The 25859-nt window shown below is 43.5% G+C and overlaps 1 protein-coding gene across 1 annotated transcript in view; it reads right to left on the reverse strand.

The window, feature by feature from the left end:
• The window catches only part of Cep152 (centrosomal protein 152), a 64027-nt gene that overhangs the window by 36253 nt on the left and 1915 nt on the right, over positions 1–25859 (reverse strand). Inside the window, exons 2-12 of the mRNA XM_036186595.1 lie at positions 23787–23880; positions 22851–22954; positions 22569–22641; positions 22220–22459; positions 20961–21126; positions 17466–17609; positions 15847–15986; positions 13382–13582; positions 7793–7940; positions 4696–4787; positions 3092–3255 (exon numbers count right to left, since the gene is read on the reverse strand). Coding sequence (XP_036042488.1) covers positions 3092–3255; positions 4696–4787; positions 7793–7940; positions 13382–13582; positions 15847–15986; positions 17466–17609; positions 20961–21126; positions 22220–22459; positions 22569–22641; positions 22851–22954; positions 23787–23873 — 1559 coding nt within the window. The 5' untranslated portion in view covers positions 23874–23880. The remainder of the gene's footprint in view (positions 1–3091; positions 3256–4695; positions 4788–7792; positions 7941–13381; positions 13583–15846; positions 15987–17465; positions 17610–20960; positions 21127–22219; positions 22460–22568; positions 22642–22850; positions 22955–23786; positions 23881–25859) is intronic.

Genomic DNA, 25859 nt, shown 5'->3' on the forward strand with positions numbered 1-25859 from the left:
AAAACAAAAGGCAGAATTCATTTTAATGGATAAAGATGAAATGTGTCTATTGAAAGAGTTCAATGCGGATGCATTCATCACTCAGTTCCAAGGCCAACCACAGCACAACTAAAATAAAAGTAGTAACAAACTGGAGAAAAACATTTTTGAATGAACTGGATCTTTAATCTTAACTTAAGAGAGATAAAGAAGAATGAAGTCTGAAGGCAAAAGGCTTGACTAGTACGTACATATGAGCAGAAAACTAGACCAGCCTAAAGAGATTTGAGTTCTAGTCCTGATGGCACCAGTGACTACCTGAGCCAAGTGACTCTCCTCTCTGTGCTCCGGTAAAACCGACGTTAGTCACAACATTGAGGATCAAAATGCTTTCAAAAGTATGTGTTGAATTCAAAGTTGATAAATGTAAAATCTGACCAATGGCATATTTTAACCAATAATGTATAAAACACAGAAATAGCTCTCATTGTTTAGCTAGGTCATATCCTAAGAGACTCACATTCATTATTTTAATTCTCACTTTAAGTTCCAAGAAAGAGCAAGCCTGATAAAAGCAAAAACAACAAAACAAACTCAGAGAAACTTAACGAGTTGGTGTAAGGCCATTTAACTAGCAATAAAAGGCAACGCTGTGGTTCAAACCATCCTGCATCTGAAGCCTATGCTCTTTCACTGGTTCCCAAGAATTCATTTGACACTGACAAGAAATGAGGTGTGGTGGTACTGTGTTCCCCAAAATATTGTGCACCCTAATAAACTTATCTGGGGTCAGAGAACAGAACAGCCACTAGATACAGAGGCTAGAAAATGATGGCACACACACCTTTAATCCTAGCATTCCAGAGGCAGAGATCCATCTGGATCTCTGTGAGTTCAAGGCCACATTGGAAACAGCCAGGCATGGTGACTCACGCCTTTAATCCCAGGAAGTGATGGTAGAAAACAGTAAGGTATATAAGGCGTGAGGACCAGAAACTAGAAGCATTTGTCTGGTTAAGCTTTTAGGCTTTGAGCAGCACAGTTCAGCTGAGATCCATTCAGATGAGGACATAGAGGCTTCCAGTCTGAGGAAACAGGATCAGCTGAGGAATTGGCAAGGTGAGGTGGCTGTGGCTTGTTCTGCTTCTGTGATCTTCCAGCAGTCACCCGAATACCTGGCTCCAGGTTTGTTTTTATTAATAAGACTTTCTAAGATTTGTGCTATAATGAGGTATTCACAGCAAAGTATGTTTTCAAGATGATTGCCTATAACTTTAAATTTGTAAGTACCTAGGTATAAAAGGAATCAAATACTTCTTTTGTTTGCCAACCATAGTGGAAGCCTTTGCTCAACATCATGTGACAGGTCAAAGTACTCACATTGAGAGCCACTTAGCCACTGCTGGGCTTTCCACACCTCTCTGCTAAGGCTGAGCTGACAGCAGTTCCTTCCCCCCATTTCATAGTGATCTCCATTTGCATACCAGGTAATTATGGGATGGAGAGAAATATGGGTCACATGACCCTAGATAAGAGCCTAAATATTTGTCTACAGATTCCAACCAACTAAATCCCATCTTACTGCTCTACAATAAAACGGCAGTGTTAACGGGCAATCTTCCCGAAGGCCACTAAAGGGGAACTTGTCAGGAGACTTAGCTTTGTGCTCGGTGACTTAATCCTTGAGACACAGCACATATTAAACAACTCAGTAAAGGCAGTGGACAGTCAGTGTGGTGGAGGTCAAATGCTGTCAAGAAACACTTTCTTCAGAGTTGGAAGTATAAGTCAGTGATACAGCTCTTTGAGTGAGTGAGGTCCTAGGCTCCATTCCTCAGTAAAGAAGCACTTGCTTTAGTCTAAACCAGCAGGGGGAACAGATAAACCCTCCAGGCAAGCCCAGCACTGACCAAACAGCACTTGGCTGCTTAATGGGTATGTCTCCTTTCCTCCGGCCAGGCCAGCTGCAAACTCCTTGGGGAAAGGACAGCATCTATTGGATATTTTGTAACGTATTTCAGGACCTCATGAAGCTCCTTCCATGTAGCAAGGATGCAAAGTTCACCAAGTGTATAGAACATCCATGAGTGCCTATAACTAACCCTTCAACCCTCTCCACTCCCTCTCCACCACCCTCACCCATTGACTGGTGAAATATCTACAATAACAGTAGCATAAAAGAAGCCCTGTTTTGAAAGTGAGATCTCAGAGCTGGAGAAACAGCTCAGTGGTTAAGAGCACCTGCTGCTCTTGCAGAGGGCCCAGGTTCAGTTCCCAGTTCCCACGTGGTAGCTTACAACCATCCATAACTCCAACTAAAGGGGATCTGACACCCTTCTAACTTCTATGGACACCAGCATGAGCACATGCATACATGCATGCAAAACATGCACAACATAAATCAATCCAAAAGTTATTTAAGATCTCAGGCAGGTCCCAAGGACAGTGCAATGCCATTGCCAAACTTATTTTCTCACAAATGACTGATTAACGCAAGCATGTGTTTTTAACATACAAGGCTAACGTTAACAACAACAGGCATTCGCCTCAATAGTTCAAACACACAGTCTGTATATTTGTGTATGTATGTGAGTGGAGTGTGTGTGGTGTGTGCACATGTATGCACACAGGTATGTGCTCCCACACTTGTGTATCAGGTGTCCTGCTCTGTCACTCTCCACTTTCTTCCCTTGAGACAAGGTCTCTTACTGAACCTGGAGCTAGGCTGAGTGGCCAGCAACCCTCGGCCATCCTCCTGTCTCAACCCCCCCACAATGCTGGGTGCTGGGGATCTGAACTCAGGGTCTCATGCCTGCACAGCATCCCCACTGAGTCATCTCCCCAGCCCTATAATCTGGGTATTTTAACTTCATAATCCCCTCCTTAGCTTCCTATAACTGGCATCTATCTAAATGATGAGGACTACAAGCACAATATTAATACTTCAGATTTCTGTTCATTTGGCTTTTCAGTCATTTATATTTCATTAAGAATTTCTAAAACACACTGTCCTCTAATCGGGACTTTATCTTCTGCATGGTGCCGCCCATGTCCCATGCCTCCACCACCAGCTTTATTAACAATCTTCTACAGTTAACTATTCATGCAGTACCTGTCAGCTTTGGATTGTTTCCAATTGACTTTTTTAATGCCCAAGTCCACACACGATTCAGTGAGCTCTATACTCAAGTCTCCTTCTGAGTGACCTGGAAGTACTCCGAGGTCTGCAGCAGACTCATAGAGAGAAATCTCAGCTTTAAGCTCTGTTAATTCCTCCTAGAACAAAATTATCAAAAATAACTTTCATTATTTTCCCGGATAACAAATCAATCATTCAGGCTGGAGATGGCTCAGGGGTTAAGAGCACTGGCTGCTCTTCCAGAGGTCCTGAGTTCAACTCCCAGCAACCACATGGGAGCTATAACCACACCTTTAATGACATCTGGTGCCCTCTTCTGGCCTGCAGGCATACATGCAGACAGAGCACTGTATACATAATAAATAAACCTTTTTTTAAAAAATCAGTCATTCTATGTTTCAAACTCTATTTTAACAATCAATAAAATGCAGAAAAGCCTCTTCAAATATATCTTTAACATTCATTCTATATAACTTCATGAAGGCCAGTTCCTGCCATATTTTCAAATAAACCAAATGAATGAAGAAGCAAAGGCAGACAGTTCTTTCCACAACCCTCTTCTTTACAAAAAACCCTTAGCTGGGATATCTCTAGTGTTCTGGCCTCACTGCAGCACAGGACAAAACAGATAGCTAAGCCAGGGGCATGCTACGCTCTGCCTGCATGAGCAACAGGCAGAGAGAGCACTTCCTTCAGCTGAGGCAACACTGAAAGTCCTCGCCAGCATCTTCCTTACCTTTCAAGGAAACTAAAGTGGTGGAGGCTGTGAGAGAATCACATCCCAACTAAATATTCCCCATACCTGTAGATGTCTGGTCCCCAGGATACACCTGCAGACTGGGGATGCCTGGTCCCCAGGATACATCTGCAGACTGTAGATGCCCTGGTCCCCAGGATACACCTGCAGACTGGGGATGCCTGGTCCCCAGGATACATCTGCAGACTGTAGATAGCTGGTCCCCAGGATACATCTGCAGACTGTAGATACCTGGTCCCCAGGATACACCTGCAGACTGTAGATACCTGGTCCCCAGGATACACCTGCAGACTGGGGATGCCTGGTCCCCAGGATACACCTGCAGACTGTAGATGCCTGGTCCCCAGGATACACCTGCAGACTGGGGATGCCTGGTCCCCAGGATACATCTGCAGACTGTAGATAGCTGGTCCCCAGGATACATCTGCAGACTGTAGATACCTGGTCCCCAGGATACACCTGCAGACTGGGGATGCCTGGTCCCCAGGATACATCTGCAGACTGTAGAAGCCCTGGTCCCCAGGATACACCTGCAGACTGTAGATGCCTGGTCCCCAGGATACACCTGCAGACTGGGGATGCCCTGGACCCCAGGATACACCTGCAGAGGCAGGAGAGACATGGACAGACTGGCAGGAGGCAGAGGCTTGACTCTGCAGTTAATCAGAACTAGGCTGGAACACATAGGTCTGACTAACAGTGGTGTGATATGGGTGAGATCCTGAAAAGCTTTCCTGGGCTGGTCTGAAGAAGGTCCAGTCACCCTTCTTCTGAAGGTGCTATAACAATGCCTACGTCTCTTCCAAGAGACAGCACTCACTTGTAAAGCCTTATTCATGCTCTCACTTAAGATGTGGGCCTTCTGTGCTTGCTGCAACTGCAGCTGTAGCTGAGCCACCTCCTGCATGGAGCCTGCAAGACAGAGTCATAGGATATGTTGTTGTTGAATATTAATTTAAGATGTGTTACATCTGTTTATGCTGTGGAACATTTGGCTAATGATGCAAAGATGGGTTGCATTCTTTTAAGTTGCATTTGTTTAACTCTGTGAAGCTGTGTTACTGTGCCTATCTAAAAACACCTAATTGGTTTAATAAAGAGCTGAACGGCCAATAGCAAGGCAGGAGAAAGGACAGGTGGGGCTGGCAGGCAGAGAATAAATAGGAGGAGAAATCTGGGAAGAAAAGATCAAGGAGCGTGAAGAGAAGGAGAGGAGGACATTGGGGTCAGCCACCCAGCTATATAGCCAACCACAGAATAAGAAGTTAAGAAAGGTATATAGAACAGAGAAAGATAAAAGCCCAGAGGCAAAAGTAGACGAGATAATTTAAGAAAAGCTGGCTAGAAACAAGCCAAGCTAAGGCAGGGCATTCATAAGTAAGAGTAAACGATTTATTTGGGCACTGGGTGGTGGCCCCCCAAAGAGTAAGAGCCAAAGCTGGCTAGAAACAAGCCAAGCTAAGGCCGGGCATTCATAAGTAAGAGTAAACGATTTATTTGGGTGCTGGGTGGTGGCCCCCCAAAGAGTAAGAGCCAAAGAACCAAAGAGTGGGGTAAAAAACAACCAACAACGAGTAACTGAGACAAACATCCACATCTACAAAGCGGGGATCCACCAAGTAACTGAGACAAACATCCACATCTACAAAGCGGGGATCCACCAAGTAACTGAGACAAACATCCACATCTACAAAGCGGGGGTCCACCGAATAACTGAGACAAACATCCACATCTACAAAGCGGGGATCCACCGAGGCCCAAGATGGAGTCTGCTTTACTGTTGATTTTTAGAGCCAAATAGACAGGGAGCCATGGGACACCTCAAAGACCTAAGTCTGGTCCACGTGTTTCTGAGATTTATACTCAAGGAGCTCAAGGCCTGGGCAACTGGAACACTGGACCCTGGGAGCCCAGTCAGCCACAAGCAGCTGTGAGCCCCATGGGTGCTGTGAATTGGACCCCTGTCCTCTGCAGGAGCAGGAAGTGCTCTTCGCCTCTGAGTCATTTCTCCATCCCCAACAAACTAGTACTCTAAATGTACTAGGAGAGATTCTAGTGCAGCAGGCCGTTTGAGGGTTTCCTTAATTAAATGAAAACAGGCCTCGTAGAAACAGCTGAGGGAAACCGGGCGGCAGTGGCACTTTCCTTTAATCCCAGCACACAGGAGGCAGAGCCAGGTGGATCTCTGTGAGTTCGAGGCCAGCCTGGTCTATAAAGCAAGATCCAGGACAGGCACCAAAACTACACAGAGAAACCCTGTCTCAAAAAACAAAGAAGAGAAGAGGAGAGGAGAGGGGAGAGGGGAGAGAGGAGAGGGGAGAGGGGAGAGGGGAGAGAGGAGAGGGGAGAGAGAAGAGAGGAGAGGGGAGAGAGAAGAGAGGAGAGGGGAGAGAGAAGAGAGGAGAGGGGGAGGGAGGAGAGGAGAGGAGAGAGGAGAGGAGAGGAGAGGAGAGAAAAGGAAGAAAAGAAAACCCTACCTTCAAAGCTTTAATGGCCAAGGAAAAGACTCACCCGCTCGTGGCAGGGGCAAACAGATCTACAGCCAAGCAGGGTTGGAGGAGAGCCGAAACAGGAAGGGTCAAATCGGGTCCCTCGGCAAACACACACACATCCATAGGCAGCGCTCACTTTGGTACTTTCAGTGTGGCTAAACTACACCCCTACACACTGTACCAATCGACTAACTAGTTCATATGCCAAAATGTGACTTGTACCTTAGTTAATAAAAAATTGATTTTGTCAACCAGGAATTAGGATGATTTAGTCTGTTCAACAGTCTGCACATCAACATTGACATTTAATTGCCTTTAACATCATCTTATAAAAATAATTAAAAGTATCACTACCATGAAAAGCATCAGAAGCATGTCTCAATACCACAGAGGCCACACTAGAAATCGTAACAGTAACAAAAATTTAACTTGTTGTCCAGGTAAGTAATTGACCTTACTGGTGAGGGGATGAAAAACTGAAGGTAAACAAAATGGCAACTATTTAATCAAATATTGGGTCTAAAATGGCAAATACAGTGAGATCTTATAATCAAAGGTGGCTGAGACAGAACCTTGTCTTTGGAAGCAGAGCGCTGCCTGGCATGTGAGGTCGTCTTCTCCACAGGAAACGGGTTCAGGCATCACAGCCCAGGTTTCTCAGAGGAAGAGTGCTGGCCATTTTTATTTGGAATGTACACTTTCGTGTTTGGGTTTTCCAGATTGTGTAATGGAAACAAACCCTTTAATAGGAACTGCACATATAATCCTCCCTGAAGGAAACTGTCACGGGTAGGCTTCTGTCTCCTCTGGCTTTGTGGAGTGTTGGGATCTGGGCTGGTGAGACGGCTCAGTGGGGAAAAGCTCTTGCAATTCCTGTCATGAAGTGGTGGTAAGACAACCTGGGTTTGAGCTCCAGACCATGAAGGTTGTCCTCTGTCCTCCATTGGAACCATGGCATCCAGTGCAAGCCCACACACCCACACACACGATAACAGGAATCCAGCTACATTCTGTACCATTGTGAGATAGTCCTTTACACTGTGTGAAGATGTGTCACTGTGATGAGTTTAATAAGGAGTTGAGTGGCCATAAGCTAGGCAGGAAGAGGTTAGGCAGGACTTCTGGGGACAGAGAGATTTCAGAGAGGAAGAAAGGCCGAGTCGCCCGCCAGCCAGATGGGAAAGACATAGGACGGGCAATACAGAGTAAAGGAAACCGAGCCCCACAGAAGAATGTAGATTACAAAGTATGGGCTAATTTAAGTTACAGGAACTAGCTGACAACAAACCTAAGCTAAGGACAAGCTTTCATAATTAATAAGAAGTCTCTCTGTCATTATTCGTGAGCTGATGGTCCTGAAGAAAACGTTCATCTTCACTACACATATCCCAGTAGCCTCTGCGGGACCCTCCACAAGACACGCACCTGACTGCAGCAGGTGGGCACACTGCTTCTGACTGTCCTCTAGACTTCTCGTCAGCCTGTTAATGAGCTCAGTCTTCTCTAATTTGACAGCTTCTTGATTCCTCTCCAGCTGTTGCACGTGATCCTTTAAACGAGCGCAAACGCTTTCCTAAGCCAAAGTCAACAAGTCATTTTCACAATCAGTTTTAGTAGAAATTAAAGTGTCAAATGTAAAATCATCACCTGGTAGTGTGATCTCTTGTAGAGGGTTAACCTGTGCACAGGGTGAGAACAAGAGAACATGTGACCCGAGGGGAGGCCTGGCTAACAAAGGGCATCCCTAAGATACTGTTATTCTAAAATCAGATTTTACTCATGCCAAAGGAAATCTATTACCGTCCTGTTTGCATTTTATGCTGTGTTAATGCATATATACAAATGCAGGCAAACCACTCTGAGTCACGGAATCCGTATCCTTAGACAAGGAAACAGATGAACACATGGAAACTCTATTCTGAGCAGCCAAAGGTTCATTCTGTTCAGGGCAGCCAAAAATAATCTCTCCCTCCTCTGAATTTCTTTTCAATTTGACCAGTTTCTCTTATATTCCTCTTCCTACCTTTTACACATCTTATTTCCCTTGTCTCCTGAAGGCATCTCTTCAATATGTTACGCATACCAAGCATTATAATGAATACTTGAAAAATTAATGACAAAAAAGCCATGGTAATTGTTGAGTGTGACTATATGAGGATATATAAATAATATACACTGTGGGACAAGGATCTGTCTTGCCTACATATACATACATGGAGAGAGAAAGGTACTGTGCAAATATTTCTCCACAAAGAAAACATATTTGGAAATAAGCATGGTAGTTTGAAGAAACCATCACTGTAACAATCATCACTTCTCACCTAAAAGCCACTCAGGCTGAATGTCAATCAAAGAGGCAGAAGAATCAGTGTAGCAAGCAACGGCCTTAAACTTCCTGAGAAGCCCTAAGAAAATCATTAGCAAGAGCTCTGAAGTAAGAACATGTAGGCCTTTGATACCAGATTCCCTAGCACAGCCTAAACCTCAACAACGCTCTCGCCATGAATACAGGGATGCCCAAAATGCAAAAGATCCGGGCGTGCCCCTGTGCAAAGGAAAGGCTCTCTGAAGGCTCTCGCTTTGCTTTAAAATCCTGTGAATTTTCTGTCACAGTGCAGCTGTGTTTGCTTTGAATTTTTTCTACCAAATTTTTAGCAAAATGAAGCTTCTGGAAAGCAGTCCCTGTTTATTTAGTGCTGCAAACTTCTTGGCAGGCTGTTGAGGTTTCCCAGGCCAGGTTGGGAAGCACAGCTCTAAGGAGCTAGTTTAACATGGCTGCTGTACTATGCGCTAACAGGAATGCAGTACAAATGCTTGTCGTGAAAGGGTGGTGAGACACTCCAGTTCCTAGTCTAGAGGTCCCAGCAGTTTTGAATTGTTACAATGTTATATATACAGTCTTTTCTACATTGAGAATCTGATGTTTACGGAATGCACTAAGTTAATAATATGCTATAACCATGTACGTCTCAAATTGCATTAGGTACACAGACATTCAAAAAGCTCTGCTGTGTCAGAGTCATGCCTCCCATTACATGCAATTAGCAGTCTTTGTGCGGAATTCTTTTTCAAAATACAACTAATACCCATCCGTGATTTAAAAGAAAAATAAGTCTTAAGAACTTCCTCAATTTTTCTTTAAAAGGAGAAAGAAATCTAAATCTAGCATATTTAACAGGAAAACCTGAAGCTTTCCCACAGAGATGAGGACCAGGGAAGGGATGTCCCTTCTTGCCTTTGAGCACCATGTTAGAAGTTCTCGCCAACGAACTACAGTAAGAAAATGAAATAAAAGGAATACAAACTACAAATAACAGAGTAAGTCTCTCTTTGTCTATCAATGCCATTATCTGCTACACAGAAATCAGAAGGAGGAAACCTACTAAAACTGATAAGCAATTGCACAAGGGCTGCGGTGTACAGCGAATAGGGAGAAGCATCCTCCTGTACACCACAATGCGCAAGCAGAACTTGAAATTTAAAAATAGCCATGTCATTGACAACACCACTCCAAAAATGAGGATCTTTAGTAGAAACGTAAAGTAAAATATAAGATCTAGTTGAACAAAACTACAACACTCTGAAGAGGTCAATAAAGACCTATATAACTGTAACAGTCAGTACTCTAGGTTTACAATGGGGACACTCGGTATCATCAAGATGCCACTTGCTCCCAACGAGACCTACAGAGTGTGTACTCTCAGCATACCAGCAAGTTACTTTGTGGGTGTCAACAGAGTATCGTAAGTTTACAAGAAGGGTTCCACACATCGCCACTACCGTGGGAGTGTGAATGAAGGAACACTAATCACAGAGGGCAGGCGGGGAAATCAGGGAAATCCTTTCTCTTTCTCTCACTTCTGGTGAACCTGACTTTTGTAGCACTGTTCCAAAGGAATACCAAATGGATTATAAAATGCAGATCGGTACAAGTACTTTGACTCCTCATTACAAATACTGCTGAGCCAATTGATAACACATTTTCAAAGAGGATACCATAAAAAACACTCCCAGGGTGGGGATAAGTCACAGTAAATACAGCTCATGGTTTGGAATCTGAAGTCCACTCAGCACAGAACCAAGGTTCAGTTCTATCTTCTAGTCTGAGGTCCCTCTTCTGAAGTGGTGATGGCAGGCATGGGGACAGATGAAGAAGTCAGAGGCACAGGCTCCAGCTCCTTAGCTGTCCTGCGAAAACAGACTGGATGGAACTGGTTGTTCTAGAGTGGGAAGATCCAGGGAGGTATCCTGAGAGCCATAGGGGTCTGCCAACATCTGTACCAACCATTCCCACAAGAAAGGATTCCAAACACACCAGGAATTCCTCCCACCCATCCCAGTGAGACAGTGTCAAGTCAGCAGAGGCAAAGCTCACCAAACATGCCACGGGAGCTGACAGACTCCATTTTCCCAAATCTGCCAAGTACCACCACCGATGGCTGTAATACCACGGTGTTATCAAAGGCAGTATGAATAAATAAACATTTTAAAGTAAAATAAGAACTGTCTTCTAACTATCTAAAAGGTCACTGAGACTATAGACTTTGGGTCTGCTTAATATTGGTGTGTGATTTTTTTGTAATAAAGTTTATTTAAAAATTAGATACATAAAAATTCCTTAGACAATTGGCAAAAAAAGGTAAAATAGCAAAAAAAAAAACCCAAACAAACAAACAAAAAAAAAACTGCACCCCAAATTCTAGTTAATTTCTATAAAGCAGACTTTCAATGGTTGGGCATAGCCTTTATCTTTTCCCATCCCTAAAAACCATTATGATCAAATTCACAATACTTTTTATGTAAAAGGAAAAAAGTAATAAATTGAACAAAACACGTAAATACACATAAAAATAAAATGAACTGGGGATGAGTTGGAAGAATGCTGGCCAAACATGCACCAAACACGAAACATAGTACATGCCCATAACACCAGCATCACACTAACAGAGCATGGTGGTGCATGCCCACAACCCCAGCATCACACTAACAGAGCATGGTGGTGCATGCCCACAACCCCAGCATCACACTAACAGAGCATGGTGGCGCATGCCCACAACCCCAGCATCACACTAACAGAGCATGGTGGTGCATGCCCACAACCCCAGAATCACACTAACAGGGCATGGTGGTGCATGCCCACAACCCCAGCATCACACTAACAGAGCATGGTGGTGCATGCCCACAACCCCAGCATCACACTAACAGAGCATGATGGTACATGCCCACAACCCCAGCATCACACTAACAGAGCATGGTGGTGCATGCCCACAACCCCAGAATCACACTAACAGAGCATGATGGTACATGCCCACAACCCCAGAATCACACTAACAGAGCATGGTGGTGCATGCCAACAACCCAAGAATCATACTAACAGAGGATGGTGATACATGCCCACAACCCCAGCACTCAGGATGTAAAGTCAGGAGGATCCAAAGTTTGTCACTCTTAGCTACTTAGCAAGTTTGAGGACAGCTTGGCTATGTGAGACTGGGTCATAAAGCAATATATACAAAATAGAAACAACAGTGAAGTAAAATGTCACACAAACAATTACTCTGCCATACTACGTCCACCAAACATGGGAAAAGGCAGAGTCACAGGCCATGGAAGTCAGAGATAACAACCCAAATCAGAGTGAACTTTGGGTGTGGGCGGTTTGTCAAACCCTCACCTTAGTTTCTTCTGCTTTATCTTGGGTTAAATTAGTTCTTAAACTACATTAGGAAAAATTCATTCTGAAGCTGTATTGATTCAACCTAGGTTTTGGACATGAGGCAAGTAACCCTGCCACTCAACACACTCTGAGCTTTCAACACTCACTCCTCAGATACAATATAAAAGTCGACTGTGAAATATGCTCAAGCTTAGAATCACAAGCAGTTTATTTAGATCAGACTTTCTTCCCTATTTTGTACATTATACAAAATGAGTATCCAGCATGGGAAACATTTCAATTATGGAAAATTTGAAAACACACACACACACACACACACACACACACACACACACACACACACACGGGATAGGACTCAAGATTAAACATGAAATTTATTTAATGTCGTTATTGTCTTAGTCAGGGTTTCCACTGCTGTGAGGAAACACCATGACCAAAGCAACTTGGGAGGAGAGGGTTTACACTTATTTGGCTGACACTTTCACATCACTGTTCACCTTCAAAAGGAAGTCAGGGCAGGAACTCAAACAGGGCAGAGACCTGGAGGCAAGAGCTGATGCAGAGGCCATGGAGGAGTGCTGCTTGCTCCTCTGGGCTTGCTCAGCCTGTTTTCGTACAGAACCCAGGACCACCATCCCAGGGATGGCACCACCCACAATGGGCTAAGCCCTCCTCCATCAATCACTAATTTTAAAAATGCCCTACAGGCCTGCCTGCAGCCTGACCTTAGAGAGGCATTTTCTCAGTTGAGGTTCCTTCCTCTCAGAGGACTCTAGCTATGCCAAGAGGACATCAAAGTAGCCAGGATGTATAATACTGACTGTGACCTAGAGGTTGGTATAAAATTTTCTATTTGAAGCATCTGTCAGCCATCAGAATACCGGACTCTGGAGGGCCAATTTCTATTCTCGAAAGAACCATTACTCTACACTCTTTAAGGAGAGGGGAATGTCCAGAGCCCTACAAAAGGCTGCTGGTCAACCCCAGGTTCTGGTCAGTGGCCGTACACCCATTCCTTTCCGTTGGCATTTACTCTATAAGAATATGAATATGTATAAATATTATAAAAAATAAAGTTTGACTAGCATTCTGAGGTCTGAGAAGGTACCAATCGATCCTACAAGAAAGGTACCCAAAATTAGGATTTCAGACATATACATGATTCAAAAAAAAAAGTTTTGTTTTGTTTTGGTTTTTTTTGGTGAGGGGGGGAGTTCAGTTATAATTTTATACCTATCATTAGCAGCAAAATTTCTACCTGGGGGACCACAAAATATCAATTACAAAAAATAACCAGCTTTACTCAGTGGATAGTTGCTCATTAGAAATCACCTGACCTGCTCCTGAAGTTCGGTTCGGGTGGCATCCAAATTCTTCTGTAGGGATAGCACCTGCTCTTCGTACTTCTGTGTGAGGCCCGTGACGATGCTCTCGTGCTGTTCCCGAGCTCGCTGAAGGGATTCAGAATGATGGAGCTCCACCAGCTGCTGTTTTAGGCTCTCCAGGGTGACTTCAGTTGTTCTGGCCTTCTTGGTCAACTGGCAAACACACACAGGGTAGCCATGTTGATAGCATCTTAACTCGGCTCTTTAAGACTGTCCCTGGCTGCTACTCACGAGCCCATGGTTGCTAGGCACAATTCCTCACTGACAACTAGACTGCACAGTACCTGCGGAGGGCACATGGTGAGTCTGAAGAGCTTGGTGGTCCTGCTGCAGATCAGCCCTGGCACTGTTTGCATGGCTCTATGAGCAAAGGAAGGGCCACCCAATTGTAGGGTCACAGAAAAATGTGTTGCTCCTTCAAAGACTGTAAACCTACAAATGGTCACTTACTAAATAAAAAGATTTTTGGTTTTCTTTTTTGAGACAGGATCCCACTGTCTGCCCAGGCTGGCTTCAAATTCCCAGGCTAAGTAATCATCTTTCCTCAGCCCGCTGAGTGGCTGGGACTACAAGCACATGCCACCACATTCCAGCATAAAGAGTTCTGAAAAAAAAAGCTGATCACAACCCACAGATGGTTTCCCAATGCCCTAAATCTGTGATTATACAGGATTTACAGCAATTAATCAATCAACCAATAAATAAATAAATGTAAAATTATAGATAGGATTACAGTTACTAACCAAATAACCTTAAAATAAGGAGACTCAAAAAAATTAGGAAACTCTGAAGGAAATTATTTGGATCAAGATCTTTACACTCTCAGCATTTGTCAATAACTGACTTTATGACCTTGGGCAAGTAATTTGCCCTTCTAAGACCTGCTTGACACAAGCATAAAATGGTATAGTGCCTTCCCAATCAGAATTCCAATTAGATTTTTGTTTTATAAAACATTAACCATTGATTTACAAAATCTAAAGAAAAAATGAGGGAAATTTTCCAAATATTTTGAACGGGGGACAAGCCTTTTTGCCAATTTTAAAATACACCTGTGGTGATATTGTGTTTCCCAATATATCGTGCATCCTAATAAACGTATCTAAGGTCAGAGGACAGAACAGCCACTAGATAGACATATAGAGGCCAGAAAATGGTGGCACTCACACTTTTAATCCTAGCATTCTGGAGGCAGAGATCCATCTGGATCTCTGTGAGTTCAAAGCCACACTGGAAACAGCCAGGCATGGTGATGCACACCATTAATCTCAGGAAGTGATGGCAGGAAGCAGAAAGGTATGTAAGGCATGAAAATCAGGAACTAGAGCAACAGTTCAGCTGAGATCCATTCAGATATGAGGACACAGAGGCTTCCAGTCTAGGATCAGCTGAGGAACAGGCGAGGTGAAGTTAGCTGTGGCTGGTTCTGTTTCTCTGATCTTTCAGCGTTCACCCTGGCTCTGGGTTTTTTATGAATAAGACCTTCTAACAATTCATGCTACATACACCACAGAGCCACCATCATGACAGTATTCAAACAGGAACAGAGAAAGAATACGTAAGAGAAAAACAAAATGTGTGCATGTTAAGTTTCATCTTAACCAGCACTCAATCAGCATACACTGACCACCAACTATGCGCCAACTACTGGCCTACATGGCTACAAGCATGAGGCTAGCCCAATGATGCCTTCAAGGTATTCTTCGTCTTTTTGTAAGAAAGTAATTCTCCTGAGGAAAGAGACTCAGAATAAAAAGCTAGAAGCAGGGGTTGGCTAGTCAGATGGCAAGAGCCACGGGATAGGCATTCCCAAGAAGATGCAGTGTGCACAGCATACAAGACAGGAGGGGAGAGATGACCCACGGACAGAGGTCACCTTGTCCCACAGGTAAGGTAAGTCATGCAAAGCCTTTAAGTAAGAGAATAAGAAAATTAGAACTATATTCTGGAAATATTATCCAAGTGGCCAGGAACTGAGGAGCTGAGAGACCTGAATGAAGAACATGAAGCCCAGAAAGGATAGATGCTGTATCCATGGACTGTCACCTCCCCCTGGTACCCAGATTATCCCACGTAGATGGCAGGACATGTGTCACACAAAGTTCTTCTGAATGTAGTCTTCTACAAACTAAAAAGTTTTTGTTCTTTTAATTCTATTTATTTGTTTGTTTGTTTGTTTGTTTAATTTGTGAGTGTTTTGCCTACAAGTATGTCTGTGAGTCACACATGCCTGGTGCCCACAGAGGCCAGAAGAGGGGGTTGGACCCCTGGGACAGATGATACAAGTTGTAGCAAGCTGCTATGTGGGTGCTGGGAACCGAACCCTGGTCCTCTGAAGAGTAGCCAGTGCCCTTGGCTGCTGAGCCACGGCTCCAGTCCCTAAACTGAAGTTCTGTTGAATAAAGATAAAAGCTTACCTTTTCTTCACTGACTTTGAATGCTTGAATCTGGGTCTCGAGCGCTTTTATCTGTGCCTCAAGCTGGATCTCCCTTTCCTTTCCATTCTGAAAGAGTTTCTGGGATTCTCGAAGACTGAGGGTCAAGCCGTCCTTCTCATCTGGAGCATGAAAGGTATGTATAGACACTGTCACTATTGTGGGACCATAACTGTCACAACCTCTGTGATATCTACATCTGAATGAAATTCAATTCAGAAAAATGAGTTTTAGTTGCTTTAGAGAAAACCAAAAAACAAAACAAAATTTTTTTCAATTGAAACCCAAAATAATTCAAAGAACCTTCACCACAAAGATTCCCACCAGCATCTGCTCACTTAAGAAGCTAACAGACACAAGCTTGTGCCAATCAAAATGGTTCCCTAGAGCAGGTCATAGCTGGACACAGCTGTGACCCCAGTACTCAGAGGACCGCACAGTGAGAAGTACTGACCCCAGTACTCAGAGGACCGCACAGTGAGAAGTACTGACCCCAGTACTCAGAGGACCGCACAGTGAGAAGTACTGACCCCAGTACTCAGAGGACCGCACAGTGAGAAGTACTGACCCCAGTACTCAGAGGACCGCACAGTGAGAAGTACTGATCCCAGTACTCAGAGGACCGCACAGTGAGAAGTACTGACCCCAGTACTCAGAGGACCGCACAGTGAGAAGTACTGACCCCAGTACTCAGAGGACCGCACAGTGAGAAGTACTGACCCCAGTACTCAGAGGACCACACAGTGAGAAGTACTGACCCCAGACTCAGAGGACCGCACAGTGAGAAGTACTGACCCCAGTACTCAGAGGACCGCACAGTGAGAAGTACTGACCCCAGTACTCAGAAGACCACACAGTGAGAAGTACTGACCCCAGTACTCAGAGGACCACACAGTGAGACCCTCACTCACAAAACAAGGCATCTGGGGACTAATCACTCCTTCACATCCTTGTAAGGAACTCTTGAATCCCCCAGTCTTCGGTCCTTCCCAAAAATACTTCACCATAACATTTCACAAATTCTTCTCTCCAAAATGATCTTGTGAGAATCACAGAAAGAGCTTTGGTTTCTTCACTACCAGTTAACTTTGAAATGAGATGGAATGCAGTCATAGGAGTACTCCACAAATGGAGTAACACTGGCTGCAGCTGGAGCACAGAAGGAGGAGCAATCGGACCTGCTCTGTGTCCTCCAGATGGTCACACCAGAAATGGCAACTAGAGTCCCTAAGTCCTATTGCACCGCAAACCACAGGTCAGCTCTCAGGGAACAGTTATCAAGGGAACAATGTCAGGTGCAGCAGCTGTGGGGGGAGGCCAGCAGCGGTTCAACAATGCCCACGCTGCCCACACTCTCTGATTCCAACACCTGGGGGGGGGGTGGGGGGGAGACAAAGTGAAAGGAAAGGAGAAAAGAAAATGGCCGCACACACTGGTCACAGAAGTCTGGCCAGGGCTCGGGGTCTGTTCTGACTCACGTGAGCCCTCTGCCCAGCTCAAATGAGGGTATTGGAAATGAAAAGCACAAGAAGCTGGAACAGAATAAAATGATTTTAGAAACCAACTGCCCAGCTCTTGTGCAGCAGAAAAGGCCACCTCACCTTGGATTATTAGAAGCTGGTGGTTCAGATACCGAATCTGGCGTTCACTGTCGTTCAGCTTTTCAACTAAGCTGTCCAGTTGTCTCTCCTTCGCTTTGTTAAGAACCTGGAGTTGAATAATATGTATATTTTCTGCAGAGTCTGCTTTGGAATTAGAGACAATTTATTAGATAAAACACACTAAAATATAAGTCTGTGATCAGCTAGGGTAGTGTATTTTCAAGCTCTTTAAACTACTTGGTGAATTATCATGAAACCAACTCAGTGGATTACAACTAACATCCTTTTGAATATGAAGACCGATTATACAGACTGTATCAGAGCATCGTGTAGTGAGAATACGCATTTACATGAATGGACTACTGCAGGACAAACTCCACACTTTCCTAGGGGTCACCACCAGGAAAGGAGGAATGTCTCTGGGTTCAGGTTAAACACTGACTCACTATCAATGTAGACAACTAACACGCAGCTGCAACAGAGAAAAGTGTCTCATCAAACCAGGACAAAACACAAGCACAGGAGCTGCTGCCACACTGTCTGAAAAGGACACTGGATACACTTGTCAAAACAGCTGTTAGCAGAAGGGCAAATACACTGTGTTATGTTTACATTGGCGCGTGACCGCTATATTCATTAACTAATAAAGAGGGGAGTGAACTCGGACATCTTCATCAGAAACAAAGTCATTGTAGAAAATGTTTCGATTGGAGGGAGAAGAAAAATGACAGATATAAGAAGAATAACACTTCATTTCCATAATGATAGTCTTCATTTTCCACTAGGCATATGCTTCTAGAAACTTGTGATCAATAAATACATCTAAAAATTTTAATACTTATTAACAGAATAATTTGAACACTTTTCTAAATTAAATTTAAAAAAAAAAAAAAAGGCCAGGCATGGTGCTACATGCCTTTAATCCCATCATTCAGGCAAAGGCAGACAGGTGTCTGTGAGTTCAAGGCCACCCTGGTCTACACATCGAGTTCCAATCAGGGCTTCATACTGAGACCCTGTCTTAAAAGAAGAAAAAGAAAAAAATCTGAATATTGAAAGCATCTCTCTGGCCTTACAGAAGGAGGGGACAGAAATAAACTGTCTCAAAGCTCTATCCAAATTCACCTGTTTTTATTAATTTTAAACTTTATTATAAAAAAATAATTTGCAAACAAAAAGATTACACATCAAAATTAACCAGACCCAAAGACTTTATAGTTCAATGAACTTCTAAACAGAGTAGCCATTCAAAATAGAAGCTATGGAACTTCACATTGGATTTTACAATTCACTATCAAATATATTTTATGCATTTATTCACCATCAAAAACAAAAACCCCAGGAGAGTTAGAACCAGAAAAGCAGTTAGTTGATGGCCCTTTCCTAACTCACACTCATCACCTGCATTCAGTCCTTCCTCTCCCGAACACTCAGCCTCTCTTCTTCGCTTTCCACCATGTTTTACTGCACCCACACGTGCATGTGTTTACACATGTGCCTATGGTACTGGCTATGTTCCCACAGGCAGGAGAACATGGAGCATTTCTTCCTGAGGTTATGCGGCCTGGATTGACCTCATTCTTTAACTGTTGTTGCTGGGAAATTTGGCACTACCATTAAGTTATTCAATTATGTAATAATCGCCTTAGAAATAAAGTAACTTAATGCAGGTTTTTAAGAATAGTAAGGAGAGACATAAAGCATGTCATTACCAGAGAAGCTGAGGGAGCCAATGAGGGCGTGGCTGTGATAACTGCCACTCCATCTCAAACCACCCCAGCCCCAGGCTAGTTATACTTCTCAGTGGCACTTCAAATGGAGAGGAGCCACTCCCATGCTTGTGCTGAGCTTTCAAGACAAGTGGCTCTGGCCCCCACAGATATTCTGTGGCCCTAACAAGCCTAAAGCAGCACTCTGCATCCCAACAAAGGCGGCCGATTTTCCCTGGGGCCTAGCCCACATATCCAACAGTACAATACAGGACAACTTCTCCAATCACTCCAGAATCACACTGGCTCTTCAATACACACAATAATTCAAAGTTAATTTATCTCCAGGAGCACAATGATAAAAGCTTCCATCTACAAAAATACCGAGACTAGTCACTGCATAGCTTTTTTGTTTGGGTTTTCTATTTTTTTTTTTTTTTTTTTTTAACAAGCATTTCATCTCAAAATCCTCTAGTGGCTGTAAGTGTTTTCCTTATGACCACATTTAAACACACTCTACATCAAAAAACAAAAAGCCTAGGAAGTGTGGTGGTTTGAATATAAGTGGTCCCCACAGACTCCTATATTTGAATGGTTAGTCACCAGGGAGTGACAGTGTTTAAAAAGATTAAGAGGATTAGGAGGAGTGGCCTTGTTGGAGAAAGCATGTCACTGGGGGTGGGCCTGGAGGTTTCAAAAGCCCATGCCAAGTCCAAAGTCAGTCAGTCTGTCTGTCTGTGTGTCTCCCTCTCTGCCTACAGATCATGCTGTAGCTCTCGGCTACTGCTCCAGCGCCAGCATGCACTCCGCCATGCTCCCTGCCATGATGATAATGGACTAAACCTCTGAAACTGTAACAAGTCCCAGTTAAATGCTTTCTTTAATAAGAGCTGCCTTGGTCATGGTGTCCCTTCACAGTAATGGAACAATGACTAAGACAGGGAGCAAGTAATGTATCAACATCAATCCTGAACACAGTAGCAGGTTTGTACAACCATCACATTAAAAAATATATAACTAAAAGAAAAACTAAGAAATTGATTTATTAATTACCCGTCTACAGAGTAAGAAACCCAAGACTGGTGAGATAAGTGTATTCATGTTCCAGAGCAGACAGGAAAAACACTTAAGTTCAGGGTGACTCAATGCTAAAACTTTCGTCTGACATTTTAGTTTCCAATAGTGCTACATTAGGGAGCACAATGAATCCCAATGAAATATTGGATTCACAGCAGTTTATTTTATCTTTATCCCACTAACAGCTCCCTACAAAAGTTTGCTCTTGTGTGGTTCAGGAATGGAAACAAGGGCCTCCTCACAAATGCCACACATGCCCCAGTGCTAGGCTGTTCTAGAATGCTCTTTGTACTCAGGCTGGCCTTGACTGGTGCCAGATCTTCCTGTCTCTCCCCCTAAGAGCTCATATTACAGGTAGACCACCACCTGCTCAGTAAACCATTTTGAAGTGAACATTAAAGTGCTTATCAGTTGGCACATAAATAGCACAGTATGTATTTTTAATATGAGGAAATGGGGTTTGTTTGAAATGTCAACAATTCTATTACCGTTACTTAAAAAATATTAATTATTGAATATATATAAATATTCATTAAGTGTTCAAAATCCCCCAATTATGTTAATGAAAAATAACATGGCTGGCCGTGGTAACACGTCTCTAAGCAGAGGGATTGTCATGTGTGTGAGGCCAGCTTGGGCAACACAGCAAGGCCCTAGCTGAAAATAAAACAAAAACAGTCAAATAAATAAACATAAACAGAATACCTACTTTCATTAGCTCCTAAAAATTGTTGCTGCAGGCCTTCGAACATGTCACTTGCTGTGGTCTCCTGGGCTGGTGAGCTACCGCTCTGGCCAGAAGATTGGTAAGGTTTATATATTGCTTTATATGGCTCCAAAGCTTGACAGCTGGGTCCCTGACATGAACCAAATTGCTATTAAAAGATGACAAATAAAATTAATTAAGACTTGGCCTTTTCTTCCAAAATTACCTTACTGGACACCTCCCTCCACTTTCCAAGTGCTAGAATTACAGATGGGAACCACCATGCCTGGTTTATGCAATACTGGGGATTGAACCCAGAACCCCATGCATGCTAGGCAAGCATTCTACCAACTGACATACAACATCCCCAGCCCATAATCAAATATCCATAGACATTTGTGCTCAAAACTAGTACCTGCTGTTACTGAATACTATGACTTGCTTCCTAGTCCTCTTGAGCATACAATGGAGTCAATTTCAAAAATAAAATTTAAGAATTGCAATGAGATTTGTAGCACAAATAGTTAAGATAATGTCATCATCTTGGGAACATAAACATGTACATGCTCAATAAATGAGAACATGTGATACCATCTCACGTACAATAAATTCTCAATTATTTTTCAATGAACAACATTATCCAGAGACAAAAAGAAAATAACTACCTTTTAGTGGACAAAAAAAAAATTGTGTCATTGAATGATACAGAATATCAATTGGGAAAATGTGACACTTGTCATTGAGAAATTCTAAGACACACTATCTACTGACGCCTTCTCAGAACTCCCCAGTCGGTGCACAGCGTGTTCCCTTAATAGAAACCCCATCTACTGCCACGACACCATACAAAGCAGGAACTGAATTTGAAGTGTTGGACTTAAACTCATTAGAAAACTGGTGAACACGGAAATGAAGGAACTGAAACACTGTGGTCTACATGAAACCACTCCTTTAAAAACAGTCTGTTTCTCAGGGAAGCACCTCACAGAAGACAGACGCGGTACATGAAGAGGCACTCCTTGAGAGACAACCTTGAATGTTTAAATAACTATTCCCCAAAAGCTTCTATCGTAAACAGCAGGCTTGGCATTGCAACTGCATTTGATCATAAACAGAAAACCAACTGAGCCAGAACCTGATGAGTAGATTCAGAAAAACTGTTGTAATTACTTTATCATTGTATTCTCACAGGTCCTCAAACACACAGATGCCATGCAAGTCCATGTACACACAAACTCTTCAAAGTCAAATTCTCACAATACCTGAAACTTGTCCCTCTGAGGATCTGGAAAGGTAATGACTCCAGCTGCCTGCTTGTGAAATTCCTGCTTCTGACCACCAGTGTACGGCCTAAAATCTTCAGGAAGGTGATACAAATCTGCCGACTCATGTTTACTTGGAGGGCTATAGCCACTTCCGCCCTCGTCCCCGCCTTCTCCGGGATGGTACCCAAGATGCCGGTCTTCACTTTTACTTCGCTTTTCTTCCCAGCCATTGCCACACTGTTCTCCAAAACACAAGTCCAGTACAGTCCTATTAGTCAACAAAAGTCAAACAAAAGCACAAATCTACCCTACCCACAGCAGCCCTGCAGTCAGCACCCGCACCTACATTCACAATGTGAGATTTGGGCAGTACGTCACACTCAATCCACTTCCTCTCCAGTTGCTCAGAAGGATGCAGTCTTGGAGAAAAATCAACACTTTAGACCTACACTCTATTACATTTAGCCAAAAATAACACAAAGAAACCCAAGATTCTAGTGTTTGTTTGCCTTCAACCTTAACCCAAAAGTTGTAGAAAGCAGTCTCAAGTTTACATTCCTATCAGCAGAGGATCAAAGGAAGATTTATGGAGTACAATAAACAAGAGGAAGCGATCCCAGGTCCTTACTCTCCCACTATGCCATCCACACTGCAGTCCGAATCATGGCGCTCAGGAGAGGAGAGGTCATCATCCAGCATGTCGTGAGGGAGGTCTGTGAGTAGCTGCTGCAACTGAGTCGGGAGAGTCCCATCAGTATCACGCTGATTGAAACACAAGACACTACCCAGAGCTGCCTGAAGCTGACAGTGACTGAACAAAGAGATCCCTTATTCCTCCACTTAATGAGTTTCTTAAACTGCACACCCATCGTGTTCACATTTTCACTTGAGGAAAGGGGACAACAGGACACCAGGGTTAGCAGCAGGTCTGACTTTTTTCTACAAGGGTGTCAGGTTTATATGCACACATCACAACTGAAAAGCCTCTTCGGGAAACACAGTAAACCCTAAATCACTGTGCTAATTCATGGTGTTGGGTTCCACAGAGCAGACCTGCCTGTCAGGATCCCACTTCACCAGAAATCAGGGGCACGACAATCAGACAGCCCACAGGAAATCTGAGTTGCCAGATGTCCTCTGCCCAGGTGGTGGGAACAGCAGCGACAGCATACGGCCTAGGAGTCCATAAGCTCTGGTAATGCCCTAGAGACCCCTGTAGGGAGTGACTGATTAGAGAAAATCATCTCACCCCAGGATGAAAAGATATGTGATATTCTCTTCTCTTAGGAGATGCAAAATTGTGCATTAAAACTAACAAAACAAAGCTAGTTTCAATATCAGTGTGCAACTGCAGAATGACAGGAATGATGGGGCCGGGAAAGATGGACCCCAGACGCCACACAGCCATCTTCCCAGCCCCCACTCCATCGTTTAAAAGTGCAGTATTAATGAGGTTATCAGTTTTGTTTTGCTGAAGTTTAATGGATCATTAATCCCTTCAAAATGGCACAAGATGACACAATCAGGATGAGTGGGTTCAGGGGCTTTCTTCCGGGTCACTCACCTCTTTTTCCCTCTCATAGTCTTCTTTGTCAAACTCTTCATCTTCATTTTGTGTCTGCAGGGCTACACTGCCAAACTCCAATGACATGGTCCTCCTGAGGGTGAAGGAAGAATTACCACTCACACAAAAACCAGCCATATGACAGCAGTTCACAGCAAAGGAAAAAGGCAACGGATCATCACAACAGTAACCAGGCTTCCAAGAGGCTGGGAGGTGTTTACAACGGTATGATGTTTGCGAACGAAACTCAGAACACTAGCAAACCAGAGAGACCCAACAGGGAAACCTGAAGGATCGGCTCAAGTGCAGCCTCAAGTTATTCACCGAATGCCATAAGGGTCCTCAAGACTCTGCCCTGTGCTCTGAATTCCACAAAGACACACGACATGTTTTCCAAAAAGAAGTTCCTCAATCCTCAGCTAGTGACTGTTACCCAGAAACTGTTCACCCACCAAAACGCTTAGGGTTCCATGACTCTTCTTCAGCAGAGTCTGGCAAAATACTACAGGACAGACTAGAAGCCTAGGACTGTACCACCATGAGGCTCTAATACAAAAGCTCCTGGGAAGCAACGACTAACGCTGGACAGACTTCGAATTATTCAAATTATATCCGGGGACCTAAAGGCCCCAAATTCCAAAATATTGATAATTCTGATCAAAAGGTAAAAAAAGTAAGTATGTGCTACCAGTGGTCTGGCTAACACCGTCTACAATCCAGGCCCTGCACACCAGGGAAATGGACTTCTGTGTGTGGTCTGAGCCACAGCTCATTCACTCCAACTTCCAGGCTGTAAAAAGTCATTAAACTGCGTCACATGAGAAGCATATGGACTCAACAACACAATCGCATTTTGCCATAAAGAATATAACTCCCTTTTGGTAACAGTTGAGAACTACATCACAAATGTTGTAACTGTTAGCCCTGTACATTAAAACAAACAAACAAAAAAAACAAAACAAAACAAAACAAAACAAAAAAAACCTTTATCAGATCTCAGACACCCCAGATTATATGATGTAATTCCATTTGTATACCAAGAAAAAGAAACCCATTTCAATCATGACACAACACTACCTTTAAAATACAAACTATTTTATAGCTGTTAAAAATGTGAGCTCAAAATCTGTGCTTTTACAGACGAGGCATAAAACACATATGCAGTCTCACTGGGGAATGGAAGTCTTGTCTCTACCCAGTCCCTACTGGAATTCTCTTGCATTTCTCATACAATAAAGACCAGAGTATGATAACCTAAGATGGCTCAGGAGGGGAGGAGAAAACAGCACCCCCACACCTCTGGGTTCAGTTCATTGTTCAAGCAGACATCGTGCCTAGACAGTCTCAGATGATGGAAACAGAGATACACTTTAACCTATCCCCCTAAAGACGTGGGACAAAGTTGAACCAAAGGCATCCTCCAGGAAGAAAAAAGGAGCCTGGAGAGCTGGCTCCGTGACCAAGAGCACTTGTTTCTTCTGCAGAGGACCCAGGTTCAATTCCTAGTGTCTACATGGCATCTAGCAACCATCTGTAACTTCCAGTAGAAAGGAAGCCCATTTCTGCCTTCCACAGGCAACAGGCATACAAGTAGTGCAAAGATATATTTGCAGGCAAAAGATTCACACACATAAAATAAAAATACATTTTTAAACTGTATAAAGCAAAAGACATCGGTCATAAGTCCACATTCTATGTCACAGAATACATTAACAAAGTCAAGAGGACCAGGGGTGGTGGCAGCGCATGCCTTTAATCCCTGCAACGGGAGGCAGAGGCAGGCAGATCTCTGTGAGTTCGAGGCCAACCTGGTCTACACTGGGAGTTCCAGGACAAGCAGGGCTTACAAAGAAACCCTGCCTCAAAAGACAAACAAACAAATAGGAACAAAGTCAAGAGATAAAATTACAAAAATTGTAAAACTACTTACAACACTTAACAAAAAGTACATTTTTCCCAAGAAAATGATGGCAACTTAAGATGGGAAAATAGCAGGAGAATTTATTTTAGAAAGATACATAAAACACTCGTTTAACAGTATCAGAGTCTGAGCTCAGGCTCGGGAGATGGCTC

This window comes from Onychomys torridus, chromosome 4, assembly GCF_903995425.1.
Source record: "Onychomys torridus chromosome 4, mOncTor1.1, whole genome shotgun sequence".
Classification (NCBI taxonomy): domain Eukaryota; kingdom Metazoa; phylum Chordata; class Mammalia; order Rodentia; family Cricetidae; genus Onychomys; species Onychomys torridus.